The sequence below is a fragment of the Quercus robur genome, chromosome 1 (genome assembly GCF_932294415.1).
Source record: "Quercus robur chromosome 1, dhQueRobu3.1, whole genome shotgun sequence".
NCBI classification, from domain to species: domain Eukaryota; kingdom Viridiplantae; phylum Streptophyta; class Magnoliopsida; order Fagales; family Fagaceae; genus Quercus; species Quercus robur.
Window position 1 is genome coordinate 6,608,267 of NC_065534.1, and position 14,714 is coordinate 6,622,980.

Genomic DNA, 14,714 nt, shown 5'->3' on the forward strand with positions numbered 1-14,714 from the left:
GATTTACGCACCTAGCAGTGTTCCAGGGAGTGCTGTGTGTTCTGATGGTGAGGGGGACCTCAAGTTTCTGGCTTCCTCTTATAGTACCATGCTGAACAACCTTTTAAACAATGACATGTTCTTCCTTAAAAAAAACAGGGCCTAAATTGTGCTGTGTTTTGTGTGTGTGTGTGTGTTGATTTTGTGCTGAGATTTCATCTTTATGAGAAATTGCAAAGATTTCTTCAGCCAAAATAAGGTTTTCCTCATACTTGTATTTTCTTTGATATCTCTCTATAATTCATTTCAATTTCTTTCCATTTTTTTTATATTCTATACATTTCATTCCACTACATTTATTTCTACCAGGTTAAGAATTCAATAATGCTACCATCATCTATAGGTAATTGGCTATATAGGTTGATGTAGGCTCAATTGGTTGATGCTGACATGGTGACATTGCTAATCTGAACTGTAATTACAGTTCTGACAGCCTCAACTGAATCAAATTGAATAGTTGATTAGAATGAAATACCTCATTACCCTGGTTTTTTGTTTGGGTTGAGTGCCTCATTACCCGTTTATTCACATGCTGAATGATCACATTTATGTGTCTATACTACATCACTAAAAGTCCAAGTCAATATAATTTAGTAGTTAATTAAAATTAATATCTAAAACATAAAACTAGTTTTTTCTCAACTATCTTGTGCCAGAATTAGCTGAAAAGGTAGGATTTCAATGTATAAGGAGATGAAGACTCTGCAGTCTGCACCATGTTTTGATGACCTCCAAGCTTGCGAGTCTTCAGGATCTTAAGTCCTGCCAGATATATTTTTTTTTCTTCTTTTGAGATAAAAGATCGAAATTTTAATGTTGATGAAAAAAATATAGGATACAGGCTGGAAAAGAGGAAGAATAGATGTTATTATGGTCATTATGATTGTTGAGACAAGATCTTTCACACAGCAGAGCCACCTATCATTTTTTTTTTCTTTAGCGAAAAAGAATGTCAATTGTGCATAAAGTATTCTTTTATATATTAGTATATTACTACTAATCTCAAGTCATCATATGTCAAGCAATTTTCTTCATTGCACATTTTAATAGAATCCATATATTTATAATAGAGATTTGACATAAAAATCAAAGATTTAAATTTAAATTAAATATTGATTGTGTCAATTTCATAATTTTATACAACAAGTATCATTATGAAAATATAATTGCATTCTATGTTTTATTAATAAATTATATCCTAAAACTCTAATATTATTTCATTTGACCTCTCCATAAAACATACATAGTGAACAAAGTTATAAGAAACCATCAATTTGCAAATTAGTATTTTATTCTTAAAGTCTCCGGTTTAATCAATTTACTTCCTTTCTTCTATCCAAAATTGTTGTTTTAAAAATTTGCATTTCCAACAATTGTTCTTTTCTCTCCCAACAAGTGGGGAGGGTTAATTTGAACACTAAATTCCCTCTATGAATATTATACAACACCACTAAAATCATGAACCTCTAAACAATAATTAATTAAAGGTTTTGATTCTCAAACACCTACAACTTCACAATTTTTTTTTTAGGTAACCATGTGAAAGAATATTTTTCTATTAATTAAGTAGATATATTTGCTTCGTTGTTTACATTAGCTCAAGTGAACATAACTATAAACTGGGAAAAATTGGAAAATAACACCAAGCTTCAAACAATCTCGTTGGTTAGCAACGTTTCCAAATTATTTGGGAAACTAACATTTTGAGTTTCTTAGACTGGATTTTGTTCTTTGAACTTGAGTCTTATAGACACGATTTCTATCTGTGGAACTCGGGTATGAAACACTTAAGTTCGTGCTTTGCACATTTAAAGAAAAAAGAGATAGTTTGTTTGTATTGTTTGTTAAAATCTTTCCCTAACTGTCATAGTGTGTGCCATCTAAACAATATGTATGCACCCCTTTTCAACAACTTGTGGTGGTAGTAACCATGGATCACCGATCTTCATTAGATTCGGGTACCCAGTGGCGAACACACCAACTCATAGTCTAAAGTCATTGAATCATTTCTTGTTGACTGTAAAAAATAGACCATGCCGTTTGGACCAACGTAATGTTCATTACATTACAAGTTGGGAGGTGTAACTTCCTAGCTATGGGAAACAATGAAACAACAAACCCACCCTACAATACAATGACTTAGAACCTACCCTTAGGTCGGCCTCGGTTAAAATTGCATTGCACGTTGTGTGTGTTTGTTTTGCTTGATTGTTTGATGCAAATGGTGACCTAGCTTTAATGGTTGACAATGTGATTATTTGGGCTGTGATTTGCATGCGGTGAAATTGACTTTGTAAATGAGAGAGATGGTAAATTGCCTGACTTGATGTGATATCATAATTTGGAATTTTAATTGTGGTAGTGGTGAGACTAACAGAGTTCACATTTTTTGAGTGTGTTTATTAGATTGATTGAAAAAGTAAAGAAAAGTTATTTGCACTAGTTTTTTTTGTTCATATATGTAAATTACTCATAGTTTTCCAAAATGCTTCATAAAATGACACTTGCCCCACTCCCAAACATTTCTTGGAATGGCACTTCTACTCTTCCAGCACAATATTTAATATCTAGAAATGATTTATAAGTTTGTAAAGGGGAGTACCATATGTTTACAAATCTAAAGGGAAGTATCATTTCCTTTCTTTCATAGTTTGGGTGAAAACCTTTTTTCAAAAATGAGATGTTTTGTTAGAAAAGTAACAGTTTGAAATTGCATTGACTTATGTATAGCATTTATATATAAATCTTAAGGGTGAGAGTGTTATTTCTTAGAATGTTAGAGCATTCGTATTTGGTATTGCAAATGCTATATGTAAGAGAATTTTAGCATTAATGCACCAAACAAGCCCAGTATCAGGACTTGCAAACACCAACTATTGCAAAAAAAATTTGCAATAGTGCAATTCTAAAGGTAGAATTGCATTGTTGCTCAATTCTAAAAAAAAAAAAAAAAAACTAATATTTTATTCACTTTATCAATTCTTGTCTCTCTCTCTCACCGGGTTTTGGGTTTTTGTTTTTATTTGGATTTTAGGATATATTGTTTTATTGTGTAGAAATATTATTTTAATGTGTTGTATTGTAAAATAAAAGTTGGGATGCTGAGAGTATTCTAAAATTGTATGGTATAATTGATAAAATAGTTTTTTGGGATTGTAAAATATGATGAGATAGAATTTTGAGATGTGAATACTCTTAAGGAGTCTAATTTTGCAAAACCTTAACAGAGGATAGTATAATTTATCTGAAAAATTATTTGTAATTTTGCAAGTCTAACATGGGTGCCCTAAAAGTTAATTTTATTGTTATTTCCTCTTTAACTAATTTATCAGTGTTTAACTCTTTGAGGCCTTGGTCAAGATCGTTGTAGTTTAGTGACATAAGTCGATTTCCTAAATTAAAGGAGAACCAGAATTCAAAATTTCAAATCCCTATTTTTCATCACTATCGAAAAAAAAAAAAAAAAATTGGGTTGAAGCTTTAACTATTTTGGGGACATCTTGAAGAGTCCAAAATAACTGGGCCAATGCCCAAAACCTGAATTGAAAACTGAAATTGTCACCGCCGATGTGTTCCCAAAATAAAAACAAAAACCAAAAGATTCATAGAATTCCACCGCTTCAAAAGGTTAAAAATTTCCTACCTATTTACCTCAAAAAAAAAAAAGGTTAAAAATTTCAGCCTAATAATAAATCCCGCGAATAGATTTCATAAACAAATCCTATTGGTCAATCCATAGTGCCACGGATTACAATCCGCGTCACTCTCCTCAAACCAATCCTCACCGTACATTACTCCCCCAAATCAACGCTCCAAATTCACTCTCTCTCAAACTTTCAAAACTCCAAAATTTTTCACAATCTCCCGCCTCTCTATTCCCCAAAAAAACCACACTACAAGTACAAATACTCCAAACCCTTTCTCTTCGCATCGCAACAAACAAATACACTTTCTCTTCATTTTTCCCACCAACCAAACAGATCTTACCGTTCTCCAAATGGCCCGTACCAAGCAGACAGCTCGTAAGTCCACCGGAGGCAAGGCTCCAAGGAAGCAACTTGCAACAAAGGCCGCTCGTAAGTCAGCTCCGGCGACCGGAGGAGTGAAAAAGCCACACAGGTTCAGGCCAGGAACGGTGGCTCTGAGGGAGATCAGGAAGTACCAGAAGAGCACGGAGCTTCTGATCCGAAAGCTCCCGTTCCAGAGGCTGGTGAGAGAGATCGCTCAGGACTTCAAGACCGACCTCCGATTCCAAAGCAGCGCCGTCTCGGCTCTACAAGAAGCCGCCGAGGCTTACTTGGTCGGGCTCTTCGAGGACACCAATCTGTGCGCCATTCACGCCAAGAGAGTCACCATCATGCCCAAGGATATCCAGCTAGCTCGGAGAATCAGAGGCGAGAGGGCTTAGGATTAGATAGGCGAGAGGGTTAGATCTTTAAAAAAAAACTACTACTTGTCGTTTTTTTGATTAGGCGTTTGTGATGATGTGAATCTGTTTTGGGCAAAACAATTTAATGGTTTTTAATGTTTGAATTTAGTATTAAAAAAAAAATTCAAGTTTCGTGATTTTTTTTTAATTGCAAAATGCTAACACCTTATCTTAAACTGGCTCTAGTTGGATTGTGATTGTTCTAACCAAATGTTACTTTGATGCTAAATTGATTCAAAGAAAATTGGCTCAGTGCATGAATTGATGTGGGATGTTAACATTCATAATTCCTAGGGATTGCATAATCCATTGACAACAGTGATTCATGAAGTGGAGGTCACTAGTTTGAGTGGAAATGTTCTTAAGAGTAACTAAGGTATCAAGTCTAAAAAATTGACACGTGTCCTGACTCAGCATCACCTAACCTATTTAGGGTCTGTTTAGATAGAACTTATTTGGCTGAAATTGAAAATTGAAAACACTGTAGCAAAATAATTTTTAAATGTGTAAATAGTACCGTGGAACTCATTTTTAATGAAAAAGTTGATAAAAAATGAAGTTTGTGAGACTCGTGAACAGTATATAAGTCACTGTTCATGACTGAAAAGTCAACAATATGCGGCTGGAAAAAAAAAAAAAAAAAAAAAAAAAAAAAAAAAAAAAAAAAGGAAAACGCGGACGCAGACGTGAGACATGCTATCCAAACATACACTTAATGTACTAATTATGGTTTAGTGAGTTTGAAGATTTTGTAGTAGGACAGATGTCAATTTTATAAGATGCTACATAACCCAATTGGAGGAATTCCTCCAAGTTGGGTAACTTGGGTTGTATGCAAAGTCTATCCGATTTGCGAATTCTTTGGTAGCAACTAAAACAGATTTGGATTAAAAAAGAAGTGCAATGTACTTAACTTAGTTTCGAGTGATTCAATATTCAAATGGAACGAGACATTACAATTCGAATCTTAAAGACAATACCGTGTCTTGTACTAGGATTTCACCTCTTGTATTTTCGTTTGTTTCCTTTGGGGATGAATAAAAGATAATGATTCCGTATTTGAAAGTTAATACAAGTTTTTAAAGCAAAATCATTTGATAGGCAATTTAATTCTGGCTTTAAAGCAACTATGACCAAGTTTTTGCTTATCACAACCATTGCATACACCGGGAGTCACGTAAAAGTATATTAGAAAATTGCTAACTTTTCATGCTCATCTAGACCGCAAGTTACATAAAATATATGGGAGCTAAATACTAAGATGCCATTTGGATTCAGCGTTTTTGTTGAATCCTGCATTGCGTTTTTTTTTTTTTTTTTTTTTGCTTTCACGCGTTTCAGGGAGAAGACATAATTTACTGTTCATGAGACAAATGTCACTGTTTCGATACTGTTCATGCACTGTTCATGAGACCCACAATCACTTTATTCAGAAAAAAATTAAAAATGGATCCCACGGTACTATTTACACATTTAAAAATTATTTTGCTACAGTATTTTCAGTTTCAGTTTTTAGTTTCAACAAAAATAAGCTCAATCCAAACGAACTCTAAGTCACGATCATTGACTCTGATAGTTAGTCAAGACAACTTTAGAAAAAATTGGAGAAACTCTTAGGTTTGTTTTGCTGTACAGAAAATATTTTCATCATTTTATTGTGTTTGTTTTATTGTAAAATGTTTATCAAACTGAAAATTTTCAATTGATTGTAAAATACTTTACTTGCTAAATCATTTTACAAAAATATGTACAATGTTACAATCCCCCTCCCATTTAGTGGCTGGGACTATCAATTTGGTGGTAGAAAACGTAGATGGTGGCTAGGAGGCACCTGTTTTAGTGGTTAGTATTTCGAAAATTTTATTCCACTCCGAAAACCTATAAATAATTTGATTAAAATGCTTTAATCGAAAATATAATAAAAACATTTTATAGTAGAAACAAACATAACCCTACCTAATGAGTGACTTCTTAGTTCTCACATAGGCACACTCTCATTTCGTGATCTCAGTCACAATCATTGCAACAAATAATGGCAGATCGCCGATTCTATAAAAAAAAAAGAAAAGAAAAGAAAAGAAAAAGTATAAAGACAAGCAACTGAAATACATGAAACAGGAAAGTAAAAAGAAGGAAAACCGTATCGAAGTAAACCTACTTTCACCGATAGAGAAAAGAAAAAAACTAGTATAAAATGTAGTTGTTGTAAAGGATTAAACAAATATATTCTTGTCAAGTTAGCAGTATATAAGGGCTTAGCTCACACAGTTAACATGCAAATCTTAATAGTATTCACATTAAGGGTTTTAGAAATGTTAGCATTTAACATTTGAAAAACCAACTTTATAGTATCAGGTGCGATGGAGAAGCTTTCTGATATGTGGGGGAAGTTCTCTTTGTCGGAAAGTGAATGGGGCAAGTATCAGGTCTGAGACGAACCCTTGGGGGAGGAATATTTAATTGCAGCAAGGTTTTTCACAGGGAGGGCTATTAGTATTGAGGTTGTCGCTTGAACTTTTAGATTGGTGTGGAGAACGAAAAAAGGTTTTGAAGTCCGGGACATGGGAAATCATAGGGTGTTGTTTGTTTTTACCAGTGAAGAAGATATAGATCGGGTTATGCAGGGTGAACCATGGTTGTTTGATAAACACCTTGTGGCCTTGAAACGGGTAGAGAAGAATACTCCCATCTAGAATGTGGCTTTTGATAAAACAAGCTTTTGGATTCAGGTTCACGACATTCCGATCCGCAGCGCCTCGATGGATATGGCGAAGGAAATTGTCTCCCTTGCTGGTGAGGTGGTGGAGGATGTTTTCGATGAGGGGTAGCAAGACAAGTACAATTTCATGAGACTTCGGGTCACCATAGATATCACAAAACCTTTATGTCAAGGGCAGAGAATTACTATGGCAAGAGGTATGGATGGGTGGGGCAGTTCCAAATATGAGTGGTAGGCTTACTCATAGTGATAGGGATAGCAATTCGGGGGTGAAGATAAAAGTTCCACAGAATGTAGGGGATAAGCAGTTCAGGTCATGGCTTCGTGCAACAACCCCAGATCCATCAAGGAAGAGTGTGATCCGAGTCGAGGGGTATGAAGAAGATAGTGGTGATGAAGGTGTCATCGACACAGGAATTAACGCGAATGATCAGAGGGGAGACTTGAATGCTGGTGTCACAGAGACGGGCAGTGCAGGAAGTGAGGAGGGGCGGCAGAGCATACTTGCCAGTGATCCAGGGAGGAGAGTTGACTAGGAAGCTCCTTTCCAAGAAAGACCGAGTTCTGAGGAAATGATTATGGAAGGTACGGAAATTACGGGGGTCAACGGTCCCAGGGAAGCAAACCGGGTGACAGTTAGCATTGATTCGGAGGTATCTTTTCAGGCGCAATTAGAGGAGATAGATAATGATCTGGCTAAGTTTGAAACTCTGGGGGGAAGTGTAGAGGAGGGACCGGCCAGCATGCATCCTTTAGGGATAAATGGGCCTGGTTAAATGGGCTAACAAGGTATTAGTACCGGGCCTATTGACTTCAACAAGGACCAGGTCTGATTTGGGGCTGTAAAAGGCAGAGGAAAGGTCCAAGGGCCAATTAATAAAGGGAAGAATGAGGTTAAAAGAGAGCCCATTTTGTTGAAAAGAAACTTACGTGAATTTTTAGAAAGAGAGGATTAGGCAGAGTGCTGCAAAAAGAAGAGGACTGTGACAGACAGTGAGATATCAGTGGAGGCTGGTTCCCAATCCTGTTGGACACAATGAATCTCTTAGTATGGAATTGCGAGGGGCTTGGGAACTACCGTGCAGAACGAGAGCTTGGTGACATTATACAAGCTCAAGATCCCACGATTGTGTTTCCCTCGGAAACATAGTCAAGTAAGTCACAAATGGAACAGATTAAAAATAAGTCAGAAATTGATGGTTTGTTCATTGTCCATAGTGATGGGTGGGGCGGTGGCTGGCTCTTATGTGGAAAGGTAGAGATACGGTGTGGGCGGATAGCTTCTCAAAGTATCATATTGATGTTATAGTGAATGGTGGTTTGGATAGTGCATGGAGAACGACGGGATTTTTTGGAGAACCTGTTACTAGTCATCGGGGTGAGGGGTGGGACATGCTGAGGATGTTGAGTTCAAAACCAAAGCTTCCATGGTGTTGTGTTGGTGATTTTAATGAGCTTTTGGAGGTAAGTGATAAAAGAGGTGGTGCACCACACCCTCATTCACAAATGTAGATGTTTAGGGAAGTGTTGGATCATTGCTGCTTTGTGGACCATGGTTATTCGGGGCCGGATTTCACTTGGCATGGTTGGAGGAGAGGGGAATTGATTTGGGAGAGGTTAGACCGTGGGGTGGCAAACTATGAATGGATAGCATGTTTTCCTATGGCTAGGGTACAACATCTACACTGTTATACATCAGACCATAGACCGATTGTACTATCTTTGAACTTGAATGGTGAGAAACAAAAGTGGAGAAGAAAACCTTTCAGGTTCGAATCTATGTGGGTGGTTGATCCAGGTTGTAAAGCCGTGATTAATGATGCTTGGGCTGAACCGGTGGTGGGAAATCCCATGTTTGCTGCCATAACAAAATTGAAGAAGTGTTAGAAGAGACTGAAAAAGTGGAGCAGAGAGACTTTTGGAAGCATTAAGAAACGAATAAAGGAGACAAGAGAGAGACTGTGGGTGGCTGAAGAGACATCAGTGAGAAGTGGGGCTCATCAGGATGTTAACAACATCAAAAAAGAGTTGAATAAACTATTAGAGAAGGAAGAGAAGATGTGGTAGCAGAGATCACGAGTGCAATGGCTTGAGAGTGGGGATAAGAACACGAAGTTTTTTCATGGGATTGCTACCCAAAGGAAGAGGCAGAACTTCATTAAAGGGTTGCGGGATGAGGAGGGAGTTTGGCAGAATGATGAGCATATTTTTTCGGGTTTGCTGGTTGGCTTTTATGAGAAGTTGTTTGCCTCCTCTAATCCTGTCTATACAAAAAATCGACTGATGTTTTAGTTTGATAATATCAGGAGCAGATGTTATAAGTTGAAAATATTTATTAAAAAAAAATGTAATATGTTACATGTTATTTTTTTTTATTTTTTTATTTTTTATAATTTCTAACCAAGTTTATTTTATAAGGAAAAAAAAAATGTAACAAATTATGATTGGTAGAGTATGTTTAGTAGAACATAAAAAATGGGATCCACGATTCCGGTTAACCATGCTTTCCACGCAAGAAACGCAATTGGTTGGGAACTTTTTTTTTTTTTTTTTTTTTTTTTTGAGAAGAACAGTTGGTTGGGAATTAATGACTGTTCACTTGCGGCATACACTCTAGGTATGCCTGCGCAGACATTACCACCTTTACTGTTTTGGCCCTCAAAAATTAAAATTGGTCAAAATAACCCAATAAAAAAGTTATGCATCACATTCATATGATTGTGCACTCTGAGACCAAGTATATAGATTGTGTCATGTGTGTTGTTTTTTTACTTTTTATGAACTTTAAAACATATTTGTCAATAATAATAATAATAATAATAATAGCTAATCACAAACCCGTGCTATGCACGGGAACCTACTTATTCTTTTATTGCATATTTTTTTTTTAAAATAAATATCTTTAGACTAAACTCAGCTTAAAATATTAGATTTTATCCAAAAAAAGAAAAAGAAAAAAAGAAGATAAGTATCGGGTTTTGGAGAGAAAAATAGTGTTTTTAATTTTATTTTTTATTTTTTAAATATTGTGTTGTGCTAACGTGGAAAATTATGGTGCCAGCAGAGGCTTCGATTTTATTTATCAATTTTAGTCGCTAACCCATGCGATGCATGGAAAAGTTAAGCAAAAGTTTTAAATTTTTTTTTATTTGAAAACAAAAGTTTTAGATTTTACTTTTGCTTAAAGTTATGATCACTTGAAAATAAAATTTATAATTGAAAAGGGAAAAAAAATTCTAATACCAATGATAAGTCCAACACTAATAATAATTTGGTATTTCTTTGATATCAATAATAATTTGTTATACCTAAAATTTATGCTAAAAAAGACGACATTAATATATAATTATTCCCATTACTCGAAAATCATACTCAATAGGAACAATATTTTTTAAAAAAGATTAAAGAAATTGTTAACAAACCTGGAATAGCAGTATTATAAGTTATTAAAATATAAAGGAAATAATGTAAATAATCTAATATAAAAAGATTGAAGAAATTTTTAACAAACTTGGAATAGCAGTATTATAAGTTGGAATAATGTAAATAATCTAATATCACTCAACCTATTTTATAAATTTAAAAAATCAATCAGTGAGCCCATAAAAAGAAAATTAATTAATAACTACCATAGAAAAGAAAGTGACATGAGGATGAGGGTGGGAAATTACCCTTTTTTTTTTCTTTTTTTTTTGGTGAAACGGGTGGGAAATTATTTGGGTAAAAAGAAGTTTTCAGGGGTGTTTGGTACATGCACTTAAAAATTGACAATTGTTATTTGAAAATATTTGTGAAAATACGTGTGAATGAAAAAGTGTATAGAAATATATGTAACATTATTTAAAAATTGAAAATTGTTGTTTGAAAACATGTACCAAACACCCCTTAAATTCCTAAATTGCATAAGTCCAATCCGTATTTTCCTCTTTATATTTATTCTTGCTCCACCATATTTTAATTCTCTCATCTTTATTTCTTTGTTATTTTTTTTCTCTTATCTTGAATTGTTCTCATCCACACATTTAAATTATTTTTACTTTCCCAATACCTTGACTTTTCTTTCCCAATGGCTACACGATCAAAAGTTCTATTCTTTATTCTAATCCTCACAAATCTCTTCCTCTCCCTCCATCTCAGCCTCTTCATTCTCTTACTCACAAATTAGTTTCAGTCACATAAACAATAAAAATCCAAGATTTTTCTTACATATTGCATCGTCATCATACTCTTTTCTTTTTCTTTTCTCTTTTTTTTTTTTTTTCAAAAGAAGCATTCATCTCAACATTTTGATAGATCTCATGGTGGTTGAGGCTTCAACAATAATGATAAGGTGCTATGAGCCTGTAAAATACTACTTCACAGGCTAATAGCATAAGGTGCTATGAGCTAGTAGAGTAAGGCAAGGAAGAGATGCAGAGCGTCATGAAAGGTAAGGCAGAGTATCAGGTTTTAGAAAACTTTTATTTTGTAGGTATGGTGGGTTTTCATAAAGGAATCTGTGGGTCTTTAGATGCGATGCTTTGCTGTTGGTTTGCCGTGGGTCTGATCAAGGAGGAGCTGGTAGAGAAAGGCAGGGAAGAGATGGCAGAGAATCGTGAAAGGCGAAAGGTAGAGCATTGGGTTTTAGAAAACTTTTATTATGTTTTTTATTTTTTTATTTTATATATATATATATATTTAAAATAATGTGCTGATGTGGAAATTTGTGAGTGCTTGAAAAGCTTCGGTTTTATATGTATATATAGATAATTATTATTATTATTATTCCCTTCAAATGACTTGTGTTTGGTGCTTCATTTGGTAAATTTGCTCCAATTCACTTCCATGAAAAAGTTTATCAAAATAACTTTTACATTTCTCTTTAATATGTTATTCTTTCACTAACAAAGTCTTATGTTTTCATTCCCCTTTTCTTAACAACTTTATAAATATTTTTTTCTCTCTCCTTTATGCCTAAGGATATCCAGCTCGCTCAGAGGATCAGAGGAGAGGGCTTAAGATTAGATGGGTTCTTTAAAAACTACATGTCGTTTTTGATTTAGTGTTTTTGTAGCTTGTGATGTTGTGAATCTTTTTGGGAAATTGTACTGGTTTTTAATGTTTAAATTAGTGGAAAAAATTGAAGTTTCGTGTTATATATTGATTGTCTTTGACTTGTGTTTTGTGTGTTTGACGAAATGTCTAAAAGATTGTTTCTAGCATGAATGTTTAGAGGCAATTTATATTGGGTTGATGTAAAACATAAGATTTTTGATTAAATTTAGGATATTATACTAGAGTGCAAATGGTCTAATAATTAGAGACTAAAATGGAACATGGCTTTGATACATTGCTCCATTGATTATTTGTTGCATAGAGAAAAAAATAAAAAGAAATTTATAAATGTCTAAAAACTTGCAAAGATCAATGAGTTAATAGTGAAAAATCTGTGTTTGTAAGCACTCACAGCAGTGGTGCTATATAGGTATAATGGTATTTTTTAATTCTCAATCACCAAAAACTCACGATGCAGTAGTGGAGCTAAATCTAAAAGATTTAGCTCCTTAGCTACAGTGCACATCTATCTTTAGATGTGCACTGTAGCTCAAAGGTAAAAAAAAAAAAAAATTTATTTCACTTCTCTCTCCTTCTCTCATTAAATAACATTTCCTTTTCTCTTCTCTCTTCTTTTTTCTTCAATTTTTTTTTTCTCTCTAGCTCGACAGCCAACTCCCTCATCGCCGATATGTTACACCGACCTAGCTCGCCAACCCACCCCAAGCCCCATCGCCGATCTCCCCAAGTCCCATCACCTAGTCCGTGCCTCTCTCTTTGTTGTGATTGAGTTTTTTTTTTTTTTATTTATTTTTTTTTAATGTATTTTCATATGGGTTTGGTGGCTATGGTGGTGGTGGTTGATTTTGGCTATGGTAGTGGTGGTGGATGATTTTGACAGTGGGTTTGTGGATTTTGGTTGTGGTGGTGGAATGATGCTTGATTTTTTTTTTCTTCTGTGGGTTTAATGGCTATGGTGGTGGTGATGGCGGTTGTTGTGGCTATGGTTTGGTGGTACAATGTTTGATTTTTTTTTTCCTGTGGGTTTGGTGGCTGTGGTGGTGGCGATGGTGGTTGTTGTGGCTATGGTTTGTTGGTACGGTGTTTGATTTTTTTTTCCTGTGGGTTTGGTGGCTGTGGTGGTGGATTGGTGACTATGATGGTGGTTTGATTTTTTATTTTGTTTGTGGGTTTGGTTGTGTCTGGTGGTGGTGGTAGTGGTGGTTGTGGCTGTGGGTGTGGCTGAGGATGATGGTAGAGGTGGTTGTGGTTGGTGCTGGGTTTTTTTTTTGGTAGTGGGATATATTATTTTATCATAGGGGATATATTATTTTATTGTGATGTTTATATTATTTTATTGCGTTGATAGCTAAAATAGATCCACTGCTGCAGCATGTGTGTAGGTATAATAGATAAAGTAACTTTTGGTGGAGCTAAAAATCTAAATTTTTAGTTCCACTGCTGTGGATGCTCTAAACTACACAAGCTTTTGACAAACACTAGAAGCCTAGCTTTAAATCTACTACGAGTCTAAGGCCAAGTTTTAGCTCATCACAACCATTGCAATATGCATACACCACTCCAGGAGTCGAATAAATAAAAGGATATTGGAAAAAATTGACACTTATATGGGAATCAGACGGTGCTGGCAAATTAAATGGTGAATTGATTATTGTTTCTTTGACATTGCAAACACCTCAACTTAAACTGGCCTTAGTTGGATTCTGATGGTTTTTATACCTACCCTACAAAAGTTTTAGACAGTAAGTACCATAGCAGGCTGATAATTTCTAACCAAATGTTTGCTTTGATGCTAAATTGGATCAATAAAATTGGCTCAGTGCATGATGTGGGATATTAACATTCATAACCCCCAGAGGCTGCACAATTGATTGATAACAGTGCATCATGAAGCGGAGGTCATTAATTCGAATCTTCCCTCCTTTTGTTTGGGACCAAAAATTGCCTATAGAAAATAATAAAAGAGGTTAACATTTAAAGTAACTAAGGTATTGCTCTTATTGTTTAGCATACGGTCAAAACTCAAAGCTCAAAGGAAAAAGTTTATATGCAACTCAGTTTGGAGGAATTCCTCCAAATTGGCATGTTTTTTGACCTAATATCTCCTTTTAAGTGTGCTAACTATGGTTAAGTGAGTTAAATGATTTTGGGTTAGGACACATGTTAATTTTACAATATGCCGCATATGCAAACTGTGTTCCATTCAGTAAAAATATGCTTTTAATTCTTTGAACCTTATGTTGTGTTTTATTATGTTTCTTATCACCTGTTTTATTTATTTATTTTATTATTATTATTATTATTTTGTTTTGGATAATTTACCCGAAAACCCAGGAAATCAAGTTTGAACCCTTCCCTTAACATCACCCATTAGGCTATCGCCTAAAGATATTACATAGATAGATAAGTCATTTGGCGCAAAAGTCATTGAAAATGTCCTTGGCTGGATCTGAGATTTTATATATATATAAA

The 14,714-nt window shown here is 34.8% G+C and overlaps 1 protein-coding gene and 1 long non-coding RNA gene across 3 annotated transcripts; both read left to right on the forward strand.

Moving 5' to 3' along the window:
• The first annotated feature begins 3,957 nt into the window (after window positions 1-3,957).
• On the forward strand, window positions 3,958-4,616 carry LOC126718152 (histone H3.2). Its single transcript, XM_050420239.1, has one exon. The coding sequence runs from the start codon at window positions 4,037-4,039 to the stop codon at window positions 4,445-4,447; it is 411 nt and encodes a 136-aa protein (XP_050276196.1). The 5' UTR covers window positions 3,958-4,036; the 3' UTR covers window positions 4,448-4,616.
• Window positions 4,617-11,177: 6,561 nt separating this feature from the next.
• On the forward strand, window positions 11,178-12,322 carry LOC126718195 (uncharacterized). 2 transcript variants are annotated; one of them, XR_007652855.1, is made up of 2 exons: window positions 11,178-11,795; window positions 12,146-12,322. It is a non-coding gene; the product is annotated as an uncharacterized LOC126718195 (long non-coding RNA). The 2 variants fall into 2 exon arrangements; XR_007652854.1 differs by having other exon boundaries at window positions 12,155-12,322.
• The last annotated feature ends 2,392 nt before the right edge of the window (window positions 12,323-14,714 follow it).

Excerpts from the sequence above, each read along its gene's own strand:
- LOC126718152 (XM_050420239.1), top strand. The coding sequence starts at position 4,037 with ATGGCCCGTACCAAGCAGACAGCTCGTAAGTCCACCGGAGGCAAGGCT.